We start from the raw sequence: 14398 nt of genomic DNA on the forward strand, positions 1-14398 counted from the left end.
CCCGACTTGACGATGTAATAAAGAAAGTGGTCTTTTCACCACAGCTCTACCAGTGTCCAAGAGGCGGGCCTCATGTGTTAACTTATTTCTATTCGTAAAAATCTCCATATTAGCATTTTCCAATATCTTTTAACAATCCCTGAAAAAGTTAGGTCAGGTAAAATGTCATTGATCAGCAGGTTTTGGCTCCATATTCAAAACCCCTGGTTTTGCTTATATTATCTATTTATTTATCTTGCTTTTATCTCGTGCTTATTTCTAAGTGCCCATGTTCCGTTCTGTGCTTTACTTTATGTCTTATACCCAGATATTTTTATATTTTATTTTTTACTTTTATTACTATTCTATTGTATTTTATAATATTCATATGTACCAGATTGCTGCAACAAAACAATTTCCCTTCGGGGATGAATAAAGTAATTATCTATCTATCTATCTATCTAGAAGAATATAATTTTAGTAGTTTTTGTAGAGGATGAAAACTAGATCATGGTAAAGCCAACAAGTGGATATAACGAGAGTATTCTGATGATTCACTGATATCCCCTTTCCAGTTGAACTGTCGCTTCCTGTCGTGGAGGCAGACTGTTCTGATGTGTACTTTGGGTGTTTACGGGGATGTGTGGTATGCAGACATCAACAAAACTAACCAGTATGTAGTGAGTGTAAAATCTGTGGCTTTAAAAACAAAAAGGGGAGAAAAAAAAAAGTCTCCTAAAATACTTTGCGCCCTCCTTCTGTTTGAAGACTGTGTGAACGTGTTTGCAGGTCGTCATGTGAGCTCTGGGAATATTGCCGCTAAATTCAAGAGTGTATACTGGAAGGTGTAAATGAGGTGTTTGTTTCAACACAAAATGTTTGCAGGGACTTCTTTCTCTGGCTGCGTTTTGTGGATATTAGGGAGGAGAAATCCACCCCGACCTGTTTTTATGGAGGTGTTTCTGACGCCTGTCACTCATCTTCCTCGCGGGACGGAAAGATTTGACTTCCCATCAAATAGCTCAAACCACGCCAACACTTAAAAGTCTATTATGATTTGTTTCTGTCAGCGTCAGCCCCGCATAATCTCCAGAGACAGCTGCTTAAATCACAAACACCCACAACATCAGAACTGGATCATCTTGTCAGCTCCGTGCCATCCCTCCAAATGTGGCTTCAGCCCACCAAGGTGTCGACTGTGGAAAGTAGGATGGGAGCATCACACATATGAAATCCTGGTGGTTATGAGGAAGAATCACACTTGCTTTTCCGGAACATTGTTTTGGAACTTGATTGAGTTTGGTCACTTTACCTTTGAAATTACTGACCAATATTGAAAAATGGTCAGTTTGTCCGCTGGATAATGGTACTAATTAAGGATTTAAGGGCGTTTTCACACCAGCACTGTTTGGTCCAGACCACAGTTTGTTTCAGGGATAGTCTGCTCCATTCGAGCAGGTCTGAAACCTCACTCAGAGGTATTTGGATAATCAGGTCCAGCCCAAGTTGATAGACGGCAGAGCATAAACAAACCTGCTCTTAAATGACCGTCTGTACTTCACATCATAATTAAATGCTTATTTCTCCTCAATATACACATAAAAACAGATATGTGTGCTTCAAATGGTGTAAACATTTCTGCCTTTGTATTTCCGTGCATCCAATAAGCATTTAGCGAGATTTTTTTTTTTAGAATTATAACATAATCAATAACTTTGATGGGCACGGATTTAGGAGGGAGCACTGATCTCGATAATTGGAATAGAGGCACAAATGGAGAAAGTCTTCGAGAACTTTCCCCATTTGTTAATTGCGTCTAATGTCAACACTGCCCCCATGCAGCAACTGATGGTACTGCAGCATTTGACCAGTATCTATAACCTTCCAATGGACAAACAGAAATACTAAAGCTTTGTGCTTATCCGTATGCATATCTATTGGAGGGATGATTCTTTAGTTGAAACTTTCCAGAGTCGAACATTTCCTCAGTGACAAGTTTTCCCCCAAAACTCTGACCTACCTCTCAGACTACATGATTTTATACTCGCACATCTCCTCGACGAAACTGCGACCAGACCAAAACGAAGCTCATCCCAGGTGTGGAAAGTGACCTAAATTACTCCCATCCGGAGACTCCTTGCACTTGTATCCTTCGTTTGAGCGAGGCTGTGGCCTAGCAGTCACTTAAGAGCGAAACCAGCTCCGCTTCACGGCTGTTCACATCATATATGCCTCTGATCATGGCTGTGGTGGTCAAGCCATGGTCCCGAAGGGGAGCTAAAATTATCTGAGGGCTCCACCCAGGCACGAGACCTGAGGAATCCCTTCTCCTCGTCCTCCAGCCCTTCTCTTTTATGTTGTAATGAGGTGGTTAAACACGCCTGTCAGAAGAGCCAGAAACAAACCAGACTCATTTTGTCATCGGTGTCCATGTCTCTGTCTTTGTCTTGTGCCTTTGAGAATCCAGCACTGATGTCTCTGTGTCGCGGAAACACAGAAATGTGAAAAAGTTAAAGGAAGGATGCTTCCCGAGAGAGAAAAAGATACATTTTTCATAACTTTTTTGCGCACTTCAGCAGCATTTGTATCTTGTGAGGAGGGCATCGTTGTAGCTGTGGCGTTGTGAAACGGGCCCCCGAGGGCTGCGAATAAACCTGCAGGACTTATTTTCTGCATCTTTGCTGCATGGTAACGGCATAAAAAGCCCTCAGTGCTGAAACACAGGGATACACACACACTCGCTGTACTGCCAGTTTGTGGTTCTTTCTAAGCCCCCTCCACAGCAGCTGTTTCCAAACAAAGCCATCTGATAACATTTTTCTCCAAACGCTCGGTATTTATAGCACGTCTGCTATTTTCTCTGGACTTTCCTCTGGTTAAGCTAAAGTTCAGCTCCGATTAGACGCCGTCCGCCGCGTGTTATGGTGCATGTGTGTGCGTTTTTGTTTCTGCGTCGCCGTGGTAACTCGGCAGCGGGCATGGGTTTGAGGGTCGTGCTTCCTCGAATTGGGGCTCGAGGTTTTCCTTCCTGTGTGGTTTGTGTCATCTGAGCATTGACAAACACATGCACCGCAATGACACACTCCCCTCAGGTTACAGGGTCTTTTGAAAGGAGTGTCGGGCGTGTCGTCTCTCAATTGCAAGGCTGCAGGTTCGATTCCCCCATGTGTTCATTTGTCAAAGCCTTTGAGCAAGACACGCCACGCCAAATGTCATCCATTGCTCCTAGTGGATGGACCAAACATCTTTCGTAGAAGCCATTACCGTTGGCATTTATGAATGTGACAAAAAATGCAACTCACATTTCGAGCTTTTCCACCAAAAAGAAGCAGGTGCTAGTTCAGAAAAAAATAACTCTTGTGTTGTCGTTATTGCCAATCTCCTTGTGCGGATGCAGAAAACTATTTTCTGCTACCGTGGTGCAGCATTTCCATCGTATACGACAGTCAGAGCATTTTCAGAAAGTTCCACTTTGTAAGCCGTTTCCAAAGAGTTGCCTATTCAATGGCTCTTAGCACCATTGTCTTGTAAATGGTCACCCAAAAGTTTTCTGTTTTCCCTCAAAAACTATTTAGATTAAGAGACACTGTACAAGAAAAAAGTGCACATTTTTACCTTTTTAAAGGATTGATTCGGCTTTTTCTCCAACCCATCTCCATTTGCACTCCTGGAATTCATCATTTTGATGACTTTTCAACCTCAGCCAGGCAAAAAAAACAGTTTTCTTTTCAAGCTTTATGCATTTCCTGTCAGTAGGAGCAAACACACCTACTATCTGGGGATGATACACAGTGTGAATGGACTGCTTTGATAAAAAACCAGCGACAGGAGCAAACCGATGCATCGGGGGACCTGTGTCATATGTGTGATGAATAAAATATAGCAGTGTCGACGCTAACTAGGCCATTTTTCCTTCAGTTCCAAGTCGGGAGTGTCTCTCATCACATTGTGCTCGGGGCCACTGACAACAAACCGTTGTTTTTGTCTTTATTTTTTTCATGAATGAATGGACTTTCCATTCACATACCTCCATTACAGCGTGGCCTCTGTTCAGTCTCAAACTGAACGTGTGAACCAGGTGATGCATGCAGAGAGTTCTACGGAACGTGAAAAGAAATTAGCTGCTTTGTGTTCCATTAAAGACCCCCGTCCTTCTGGAGCTGAGTCATCGGATGCTTCGCGCAGTCATTGATGTCACAAACTCCCATCGTCGAGGCTCTTCAGGAGTCTGAAAAGAGGCGGATGAGCTGTTTGGCAGATGCAAAATAGGAGCACACTGAGCTGAATTCTTGGTTTTTGATCGACATTTGAGAGAGTCGAGGCAATTTAGCGATCAATTGAGATCTTTAAAAGAATTTTTAAGGCTGCCGCGGCTGGTGTGTAAGTCTTTCTGTGCCTTTTATAATGAATCTGTCAAATGGTCAGCAAGAGTAGAAACTGAACCAGATTCAAGTTGAGCTGAGCTTTAAAACGAATATATGTTCGGTTGTAATACTTCTCATAATGCATTTGATGGTTGAAGTGATCATGCTTTGGGTACTCTAGCCTAGCTTGTCCCTTGCTCTTAAATCTGACGTCACCCATGTATTAATTGTGTTACAATTTGTGACTTTCCCTCAAGCAACGCATGGGCTCACAACAACAGGCAATTTCCCGCCAGCTAAAAGGATCTGCCAATATTTTTCTGCATTAATATCCCAGATTTCCTCCCAGTATTGATTTGTTTACGACCAGTTAACATTCAGTTCTGGTGAGTCTCTGTGTTGGACATCGAACGTGAAGTCGTAGCTCTGCTGTAAGTTATCCCCTCCAATGCGTGTCATTTGAGCCGGAGGGCTTGGCTCAGTCACTTCCCCTTTTAGGGCGAGCAGAGCGAAGCCATCTATACAGGCTGCAATGAAATGAGGGCTCTTTGCATGTGCGTCTATTCGTCCTCCACTCCCAGAGACGAGACTAATTCAGCCCAAAATGGACTTAACTCACACTTTTTGTCCTCTCGATCCCCAAAAACTTCTGGGGTAAAATGGGGACAAATGATGGACGAGTGTCACGAAGATTTCTGATAAAAGATGCAGGTTGGGTTCTTTAAAATGGTCCAATAAATGTTTAAGTCAAAGTTGACACGTCAATCGTCAGTACTTTCACCACACTGTGCAATCAAGAAGCAACACCTTTGTATGAAAAATTAGAGACGGACGTCTTTCAGCGAAGCCGGAATACCTTTGTCGAGAATTGTTCCTGAAGACAGATTCAAGACGAATCGACTAATTCAAAAAGAGAAAAAATTTGAATTTTTAAAACAATTTTTTACTTGCATAATTTTCATAAACTAATTTTATATCAGATTTAGGGCTGCGTGACACTGGGTGGTCATTGAGTCACAATAACAATATGATTTCAGATAAATACACTTATGTTGATGATGCTAATACTTTTGTATGCTGATATTTCTCCATATTTAAAAAAAAAAATTATGAGTTGATTCCCAAAATCTTTTGATTGACTTTCAGTTATTTGAATGGAACCATCCTTTATCATGGTTCAATAAAATTTTTTTATGAAAACTTTGTGATATATTATGCAGCCTTACAACAACTACCTTTTTCACTGATTCTGCTTTGCAAGGAACTTATGTTTCTCTCCATTTTAAAGCCTGAACACAGTTCCAGTTGTTGCTGTGTGACTTAATATGTGCTTTTCTGATTGCAGCAACTTTGCTTTGGTGAATGGAATCGCTTCTCCTTTTCCTTTTCATTGTTGCTCACAAACAACTCCGTCACCACCCAAACCAAAACAAACAAAAAAAAAAAAACGAGGGAAGCCGACGCTGCTCCGTTAACGTCACTGTGATTCTTTGTTGCAGAGACAACGTGGGAGCGGCCATGCAGCGCTCCGGGGACGCCCAAGAACTCCTTCCGACACAAGAACTCCCTGCCAGCAGGTAGCCGAGGCAGCGTTTTCAAATTTCTCCACTCTGGAACCTGTTCTAGAAACACCACCGTTTTCAGGCCAAAAACAGCACGAATACTTGAAACTTTCTCTCCTGTGACGCAGCTGACTTCATTCAGGGTTTCTGCCACCAACTCGTTTCTACTCAATTCAAACAGCTCCTCTTAAAGGCATTGTAAAAATTTGCATTTTATCCAAGATTTCTCGATGTCTTGACTGGTTTCCAATGGGTATAATTCAGATTTGTATTGGCCTCCGACTTTGAAAGAATGAGCATTTTCCAGAAGTGAGACCATTTGCATTGGGTCGGGATTTAAACCGTCAGCTATGAGGAGTTCCATTGTCTAACATGGTAGAATCAACAATTCCTGTTATACTGTGGAGTGGGGCAGTCATACCTTGTGTCTTTACATGTAGTTTTCTTTCTCGTTTGTTCCTCCAGTGAACGGATTTCACTCCAGCGGAAGTCCTCTGCACCACGTGGATCACTCTCACAACAGTCTGGTTCGGAAAAGCAGCACAGAGCCTCAGGTAAAGCTGTCGGATCTTTTTTTTTTTAAACAAACGCCGATCAAGAAGGCGGTATGTTTAAAGCTTGACTTGTACAGGGAGGTTATTAAGTCTGTGGGATGCAAAGGAAGCAGAATATCCCATTAAGTGGAATTAAAGCAGTCATCCTACGTATCAAAGCTGCTGATCTCTTTTCGTATGTCTCCATGACCTCAATCCTTTCAGACGTTTTCATTTGATGGAGCTAACTGAACGTAGAATTAAGGAAAGCACCTGAAAGTAGCTCTAATTATGTGTGAATCAAACATGGCACACTTTTATCATATTAGCAGTTTGTTGAGAATAATTTACCTTTAAAACCAAATAATTTCTAAATGTATTTCTTTGGTGCTACCTTCACTTCACTGCAATACGAGAATGGAAAAGGATCGATAGAAAATCTTTGCAGATATTAAAAATAGTAAAGTTTAGTGTTAATTTTAAGCTTGGTGAGAATCATAAATCTTCAGAAATTGTCCCATTTAGCAGCTAAATTCTCAATTTTGATTATTAGCTTATTGCTAGCTGTATGTAGCTTCAGTTTGTTGTTGGAAAAGGGAGGACAGAGGTTTTGATATCATTTCTCTCCTTTCTGCAGAGCCCCGGGTCGACGTCCCCCACCAGAAAACAGAACAAGGAGACCACCATCACGGTGAGTTTGGGACAACTCTCTTAAATTTTTGTATATGCTAGCAGATTTTATGAGCTCTGTACCACTACCACTAGCTTGCTAGCTGGTCAAAATCATGTCAGACCTTTTTTTCTTTAAAACTGACACCAAGTGACTATTGTCAATTTGCTAGAGCTACTTCTAGAGCATGGTAGAGCGAATAGAAGCTCACCTTCATTCTAAAAAAGACATTTTCAGAGACTCCCAGCAGTTCAAAGTCACTGGGGAAAGTGCCAACAGAGTGAACCAACAACTTTTAAGTTCCTGTAACTACTTATAACCTTTCACTTCTCATTTTGATTTCTTCTGTTTCCACTTCTGATGTAAAAAAATATCTGTGGTTCTTGAGATCAGCGTGTGTCAGAGGTCAGAGGAGGTGGTCAACTGTTGAGAGCGTTGTGGAAGCTTTTATTGAGTCTTAAGTGAGCTGGCCCAACTCTTGGGGAAACGTTGGTCAGTTTGAGCCCGTCAACACCTGAAACTCCACAGGAAGCCAGTTCATACAAATTATAAGCTTCATAAGCCAAGATCAGGTTGAATTGAGGGTTGTTTTCTCTTGTTTCTGTCGTTAAAATGCGAGTCTTTGCTCTGGAAAAGTCATCAGCAGAGCTGGAATCGGCATCAGTATCATAGAAGGGCGGTATGAAGTTTTGCAAATAGATGCTGTGCGTTCTGGCTGAAGGCAAATCAGCTCCCGAGGTTAATGTGAATGAATGTGACCGAGGATAGAGCTCCTTTTGTTGCTCTTAAGTTTAACTGGGTGACTCTGTACATCATTATTGAGAAGACTGCACTAACGCGTATTCTTTACTTTCAGAACAATCCTTAGAGAGGTAGATTCGTTCAATTTTAGCCTTAATCAGATCGACCAGTCATCTCTTTTTGGGATACTAGGTTCCATCAAGTATTTTTGGTACTTCTTTCTTGTTTTATCCCCCCCCCCCGGTCTAAATTCTGGCTTATTGCCACTACATGTTTCATTAATGAACACACAAGAAGGTCCATGCCAATCATGCTTCTTTTTCTTAAATGTCATTCTCCAATCCGATTGCGAATCAGCTGAATCAGAGATCAAGATTAGCATTTCGGAAGTGAGGCCTTGTCTTGCCGAAATAGGAAGTTATGACCACATCGGAGTGTCATTACCCTCTACAGAGAGTTGGTCATATTGTTGAATGATATGGTGCTAATTTATCACCATTACAGTATCAAGATTTGGAATAGTATCACAAAATATTGAACTCTTATTCAGCACATCTTATATTATATTTATTTAGCATATATCGTCATATCGTGATCGTAATACTCAACATTACCAGATGGTTCTGAACACATCCTGAGGCTGTTAGCTGGTCGTGTTCTCCTGAGTAAAAGTGTAAAGAAATGATCTGAGACCCACAGGCTGAAACCGGCGTTCGGATGGTGGAATCTGGCCTGCGATGACAAAACATTAATTGGAATTCGTCCACTACAGTATCTGTTGTTGCTCTATAACAAAGAAGAAAATGTGGAGTGGTTCTGTGATCATTTCATTGGCCGTGAAAGAAGTTTGACAGCTCTGCTCCACAGAGTAACACCGAGCGTTTCAGAGCAGGAAGGCTTACAGCCTCCACAGCTGAGAATTAAAGATAATTAAAGCTAATCTCTGGGAATCCATTTGTCTGATTGCTCTGGACCAGAGTGGAAAGTGTTCCTTTAAAATACCGAACCATGAATCACAGGAAAAGACAACAAACGTTGCGCGGACAACATTTTCTCTCCTCAAGGACAAGGTGCATCGAGAGGAGTGAACGAACAATGTCGGGCGGGTCAGTAGTGTCTTCTTTGCTGTGTCGTTTACTCATGGCTAGAGACACGAAGCAGAGTGAAGTCTACCTTGAATTTAGACCGCGTTTACATCAAAAAAAGTTGTTGCATTTTGGGTGGCCATTTACAAGATGTTGTTGAAACAAAAACGCTACAACAACGTGTTGTCACTTAAAATGTTGTCGCGTAAACGGTGCCTTCATTTATGAGATGCTTGTAGAAGCATGGAGCCGCTGTACTGTACGTTGACACCAAAGCAAAGCTTGTCTGTAAACTTCCCCATTAAACGTCCTTCTCGGTGGTGCCCTCTGCCCTCCTCCCGCAGATTAACTCCGTGACGTTCCCATTGCCCGCCTGCATGTCGGAGCAGCAGTTGCTGAAACCCGACGAGTGGAGCTACTGCGACTACTTCTGGGTAAGTTCGCCACAACATTTAAGAGGCCATTTGAAAACTATAAATCAGTTTCCCTGCTGCCCTGACAGCAAAAAAAACCCCTGACACCAAGCTGAGAGTTTATTAGGCACGCTGGAGCAAAGTGGTCTTACCCTGTAGTCCTGGAACATGTCGGGAGGGCAGAATCGTTAATGCCAACATTTTAGGACCACTCAACATCCAGGGGAGGAGAACACTCCGAGGTGCTTCACTGGAATCTGAAAAGAAAGAGAAAGATGGTCCAAAAAACACAGTGCTGGTGGTTTGATGGAAAACACTGCACAGTCCTCATAATACGGATGTACCGATTATCAATGAGTTTGTAAAACCTTCAGTTGGTATAGGTGTTTTGTAATAGTGGATGCACAATTTATTTAAGCGCAACTGCTTTTAAATGTTATTGTGTATTTTGCAAGGTCGGTTGGCATTAAGCTCACAAGCTATATATGCTCATGTGAGTGATACCTTCGATTCAGGTACGACAACAAAACCAAAGTCATCGCATCGCCAATTAGTAAACAGGACAAAGAAATCCATTCCATGATGATGGCGATTGGTTTAATCTCGTAGATTAAGAATCCATTGAGTAAAAATACTCCATAAGAATAACAAAGACGGTGAACTCTGTGTCAGTTTACGCTGCCGCCGTCCGCAGTAAATCAATGAATGAGCGTCATCCCTGTAAGTCCATGAGAACAAAAACAACACCGCGGCCTTCTCATCTTTCACCGTGACTCCATATTTATCTGGCCCTGGCCGCGCCGCACGCCGAGACACAGCGCCGGCTTCAGTCAGATCCAACAACACGCCGCGGCAGGATGAAACATTACATGCTAGGAGTGCAACGAGCCAGCTGGACCCCGCCGCTCTGTTTGGACACCGCCTCTCGCAGTGTAATCTCTACCAGGTGTGGCCTGCGAGGCTAACGCATCGCATGCTCACAGTGGTGACGGCACAACGGAGAGAGTTGAGGCCTATTCACAGTGGTAGCAGCGAGCAGTCAGCCCTTGAACTTAATTAATTTCAGTCGTCAAACCCCCTGGCTGTTTTGGACTCCCGTCGCAGTATTTACTGTTTTCTCCAGAAGTGATTAGCAACTGTTAGCCTCCTAGCTGCCATAGCTTCCCACAATAAATTGTTCGGAATAGAAGAAAGGAGTTAAGATTATTTTCTGTAGCTTGTTGTCCTGGATGAAAACAAATACAAATTTGAATATTTTCGATAAGTTCATGTGACTTCTCATTGCAAAATTAACAAAACAAAAAAAAAAAACATGTCGCAAAAGACTTCCTGAATTGTAAAATAATGTTCTGTGAACTGTACGTTAATGCTCTGCAAATTTAAATAGACAGAATTCATATCATGAAAGGAAACTTGTCTAATCAAAATGTTCCTAATGCTGAATAAAATGGCTTAAATCAACTAAAGACGCACATGTGATTGGGGGGCAAAAAAATTGTACATTATCATCATCTATTAGTTTGGATTTATTGCAAATCATGTCATGTCGTAATACATTACCAGTTTTACCTGCCCAGTAAGAAAGTTAGAAGCCTGATGAAATTCAGTCTCAGGTTTTGGTTTGAGATCTGTGTGTTTCTATGACGTCCTCGTGTTTGTTACTCAGCATCTGACAGCTCTCTCTCTCTCTCTCTCTCTCTCTCTCTCTCTCTCTCTCTCTCTCTCTCTCTCTCTCTCTCTCTCTCTCTCTCTCGCTCTCTCGCTCTCTCGCTCTCTCGCTCTCTCGCTCTCTCGCTCTCTCTCTCTCTCTCTCTCTCTCTCTCTCTCTCTCTCTCTCTCTCTCTCTCTCTCTCTCTGTGTGTGTGTGTGTTTTTTTGCCTTCGCAGAACGATAAGAAGGATCCCCAGGGCAACGGCTGCATCACAGGCTTTGAGGTGCTGGTGCACAAACAGCTGAAGGGGAAGCAGATGCAGAAAGAGATGGCAGAGTTCATCCGAGAGAGGTATCTGCTTTTCCGATCTGCCAGCGACTCATCGCGGTTTTCACGCCAGGTCCTCGGGTTACCATGAACACCAAACTATTCAAGCAAACCGTTTCCTCTTTTTTTTTTTTTTTTTTCTGTCATCGACGTGTTGCTCAATGGAGGGAAAATACACATAGAAACCGAGGGCTTGTTTGGACAACAATGATTTCAAGTAAAAATGTTTTTGAATCTTGGGGGTTGACACGACAACGGTGCTCAGAGTCACTGAAATACTGAACAACGAATTCCAAATTAGAACGGACTGGTTTCAAAAACATAGCCGTCTCAACATGAAACCTTTCTGAAATGAAAATGCAAAAATAATATGTTTTCAATCAAGTCATTGTTGTGTAAACAGGGTTCTTACAATGGTTCTTGGCCCTGTTTTCGCGACAATTTCTCGTGAAAAATTTAACTTTTCTTTGCATCTTAGGAGTTCGTTTATACGACAACGGTGCTCAGAGTCACTGAAAACTGCTTCCGAAGTGGAACAGATATCGTTTTCAAAACACCTAAACACGAAAGTTTTCCAAAACAAAAAACAGTGTTTGGAGCCACTGAAAACTGAACTTTGAAAAAACTGTTTTAAGATGTCTCTTAAGGAAAAATGCTGATTTTCTGTGACGCCACTGTTGCACATGCGCACTGCGGTCATAGTAAATAGTTCCGCCTATGCCAGACAAAGAATCATTCATAATTAGTTCGGTGCTGCACCATCATCTGGATCACGCGTCAAAACATTTCGGAAACAAAATCAATGTGTTTATACTTGAAACATTTAAACGGGTCCTGAGAATTTGCAGTCTGTGTGGTAATCCAAAACCTTCTGCTTCCCTGACAGGATAAAGATCGAAGAGGAGTACGCCAAGAACCTCTCCAAGCTCTCCCAGATCCCGCTCGCCGGCCAGGAAGAAGGGTGAGTGTGAAGAACTGGCTGCATGAATCAACAAACGCCACGTTTCCCACTGTGGAGCCGCTTTGGATGTAAAAGATGTGTTTCTGGAGCTGTATATCTTGTAATCATAATATTAAGGACCTTCTTTATTGCTCTGCTGAGGGTATATTTCCCCACCGGGAGGTCACAGTGAAGGTCAGAGTGGGAACAAAGGAGCCACATAGCTGAGGGATGTTCACTACCAGATGATGGAATAAGTGGGAAAATGAAGAAGAGAGGAATTTCTTATCAAGGGACAAGAGGATGAAGCGTGTGGAAAAAAACTAAACATATGTGCATGTGCGCTTGTGTCGTCTGCCCCACAGAGGGTTAAAGGGAGAGTTCAGGGAAAAGCCCCGCAGGGGTAAATGAAGAAAGTCAGTAGCTTCTCATATGCGACAGCAGAGGGGATTTCACGCTGAGTGCAGCTCTTTGTCTGATCCGCCGAGGGAACGCAGAAACATGGAGAGCAACAGGAAGCTGAGAGGAGACGGGCCCGGTTTGGGAGGAGAACACTTGGACGTCGGCCCACAAGGAGAAGTGACGCCGGGCAGTTAAATGTCAGACTTGAAACATTACCGATTCTCTTTGTCTTTCTCTTACTTGCTTTATCATAAAGCTAAAAAAGGGGGCTTATATAGATTGTTATAATGTGCCGATTTTCAAAAGATATTGAGAATCTGTTTCACAGATTTTCCATGTATTCACTATCCCGACTTGTCAATACAATATCATAAATTACATGTTATAATCCATTATGATAGCAGTCATTATATGACTCCCATCTTGGTAACAAATTCTAAGCTGGCACCCTTTTTATCTTCTTTAAAATATTTTTATTTTAACTATTCATATCCAGAGGACAGATCGTCTTCTTGCAAAGGATCCTTCGTGTTTTTTGTTGCCACCATATATTCTCTTACTGAATACCCTGTTTACACAACAAGGTTTTCAGGTGATAAAACAACAAACTAATTTTGGATGTGTTTTGGGCGTTCGTTTACACGACGGCGGGGGTCGGTGCCACTGAGAACTTTTTGAAAACACTCCGACTGTGGAAAAGGCAGAAATACTTCTACGGTTGCAGCGCACCGCGGCTCACCACTCATACAGACACGTATTTCCAGCATTTACCTTTTGCAGAACATAGCCAGAAGATGAATATATGTGCAGAAGTGATACCTTTAATGGGAAGTATTTTTTAGAGATTTTCTTAGAGTAACTTGAAAACATAAACGCTGAAAGGAAAGTGTAAAAGCGATGTGTTTTCACTTGAACGCTGGTTAGTAAACTGGGACGTAAGAGTAGGTGTATATTTAGATAGCTACAATGTGCAACTTTACCCCCCACCCCCAAGAAACCTTGTATTTTTTATGAATCAAGTTGAATCCCTCAAACTAAACAGGAAAAGGTGTTTTGCTTGCGAAGTTCCAGTGTTTGATGACGGCAGGTTTGTCACAAAACAGACCGTCACTCTGCAAGACGTACTTGGATCTCTACATGAAGAACCAAACACAAGTTGCTTGGACTCACTTCTCCATCTTCGAAAAAGATACCAGACAAAGGCGCTCTACAAATGAGTGTGTCTGCGGGTTATGCGGCACTATTTACAAGCCTATACGATAATTCCTCTTCGTATCGGCTTTTTGGAGGAGAGTGGGATGGAATTGCCCCATATAGAATCCAGATTATGCCAGCAGCCGGTTCAGCCTGCCCACACCCCGCAAAAGTGCAACACAATACTTTCATTATGCTCTCCCTCGGGCCGGCACCGTTGTCCAACTGGACAATCGCTGTTTTGTTGCTGGGTTCCTACCATCCGACTGGCTGCAGCCCAGAACCGGCCGTCTATTTATTCCTGAATTTGCCATTTGTTTGGTAGCGATGTGGCCATGAGGCATGTGACGTGTTTAAAAAAACAAAAAAAAAACATATTTCTATATATATTTTTGCTCGACTCCTGCTCTGTCTGAGCTGTGGTGACTGGATGAAGTACATGCAGGAGATACATTTCCCCTCAGATGCAGCTTTCTGTTGGCAAGTGATTGCGTCTCACTTGCGAGACTGCGTGCTCATGACAGATGTAATTCATCG

General features: G+C 42.4%; 1 protein-coding gene across 1 annotated transcript in view; it reads left to right on the top strand.

Moving 5' to 3' along the window:
- Window positions 1-14398, top strand: part of gas7b (growth arrest-specific 7b) — a 44684-nt gene that overhangs the window by 17806 nt on the left and 12480 nt on the right. Inside the window, exons 3-8 of the mRNA XM_080517690.1 lie at window positions 5843-5920; window positions 6371-6459; window positions 7076-7129; window positions 9279-9368; window positions 11234-11349; window positions 12212-12286. Of these exons, the coding sequence (XP_080373816.1) occupies window positions 5843-5920; window positions 6371-6459; window positions 7076-7129; window positions 9279-9368; window positions 11234-11349; window positions 12212-12286 (502 nt within the window). The remainder of the gene's footprint in view (window positions 1-5842; window positions 5921-6370; window positions 6460-7075; window positions 7130-9278; window positions 9369-11233; window positions 11350-12211; window positions 12287-14398) is intronic.

Source organism: Blennius ocellaris (genome assembly GCF_963422515.1).
Source record: "Blennius ocellaris genome assembly, chromosome: 21".
Lineage (NCBI taxonomy): Eukaryota > Metazoa > Chordata > Actinopteri > Blenniiformes > Blenniidae > Blennius > Blennius ocellaris.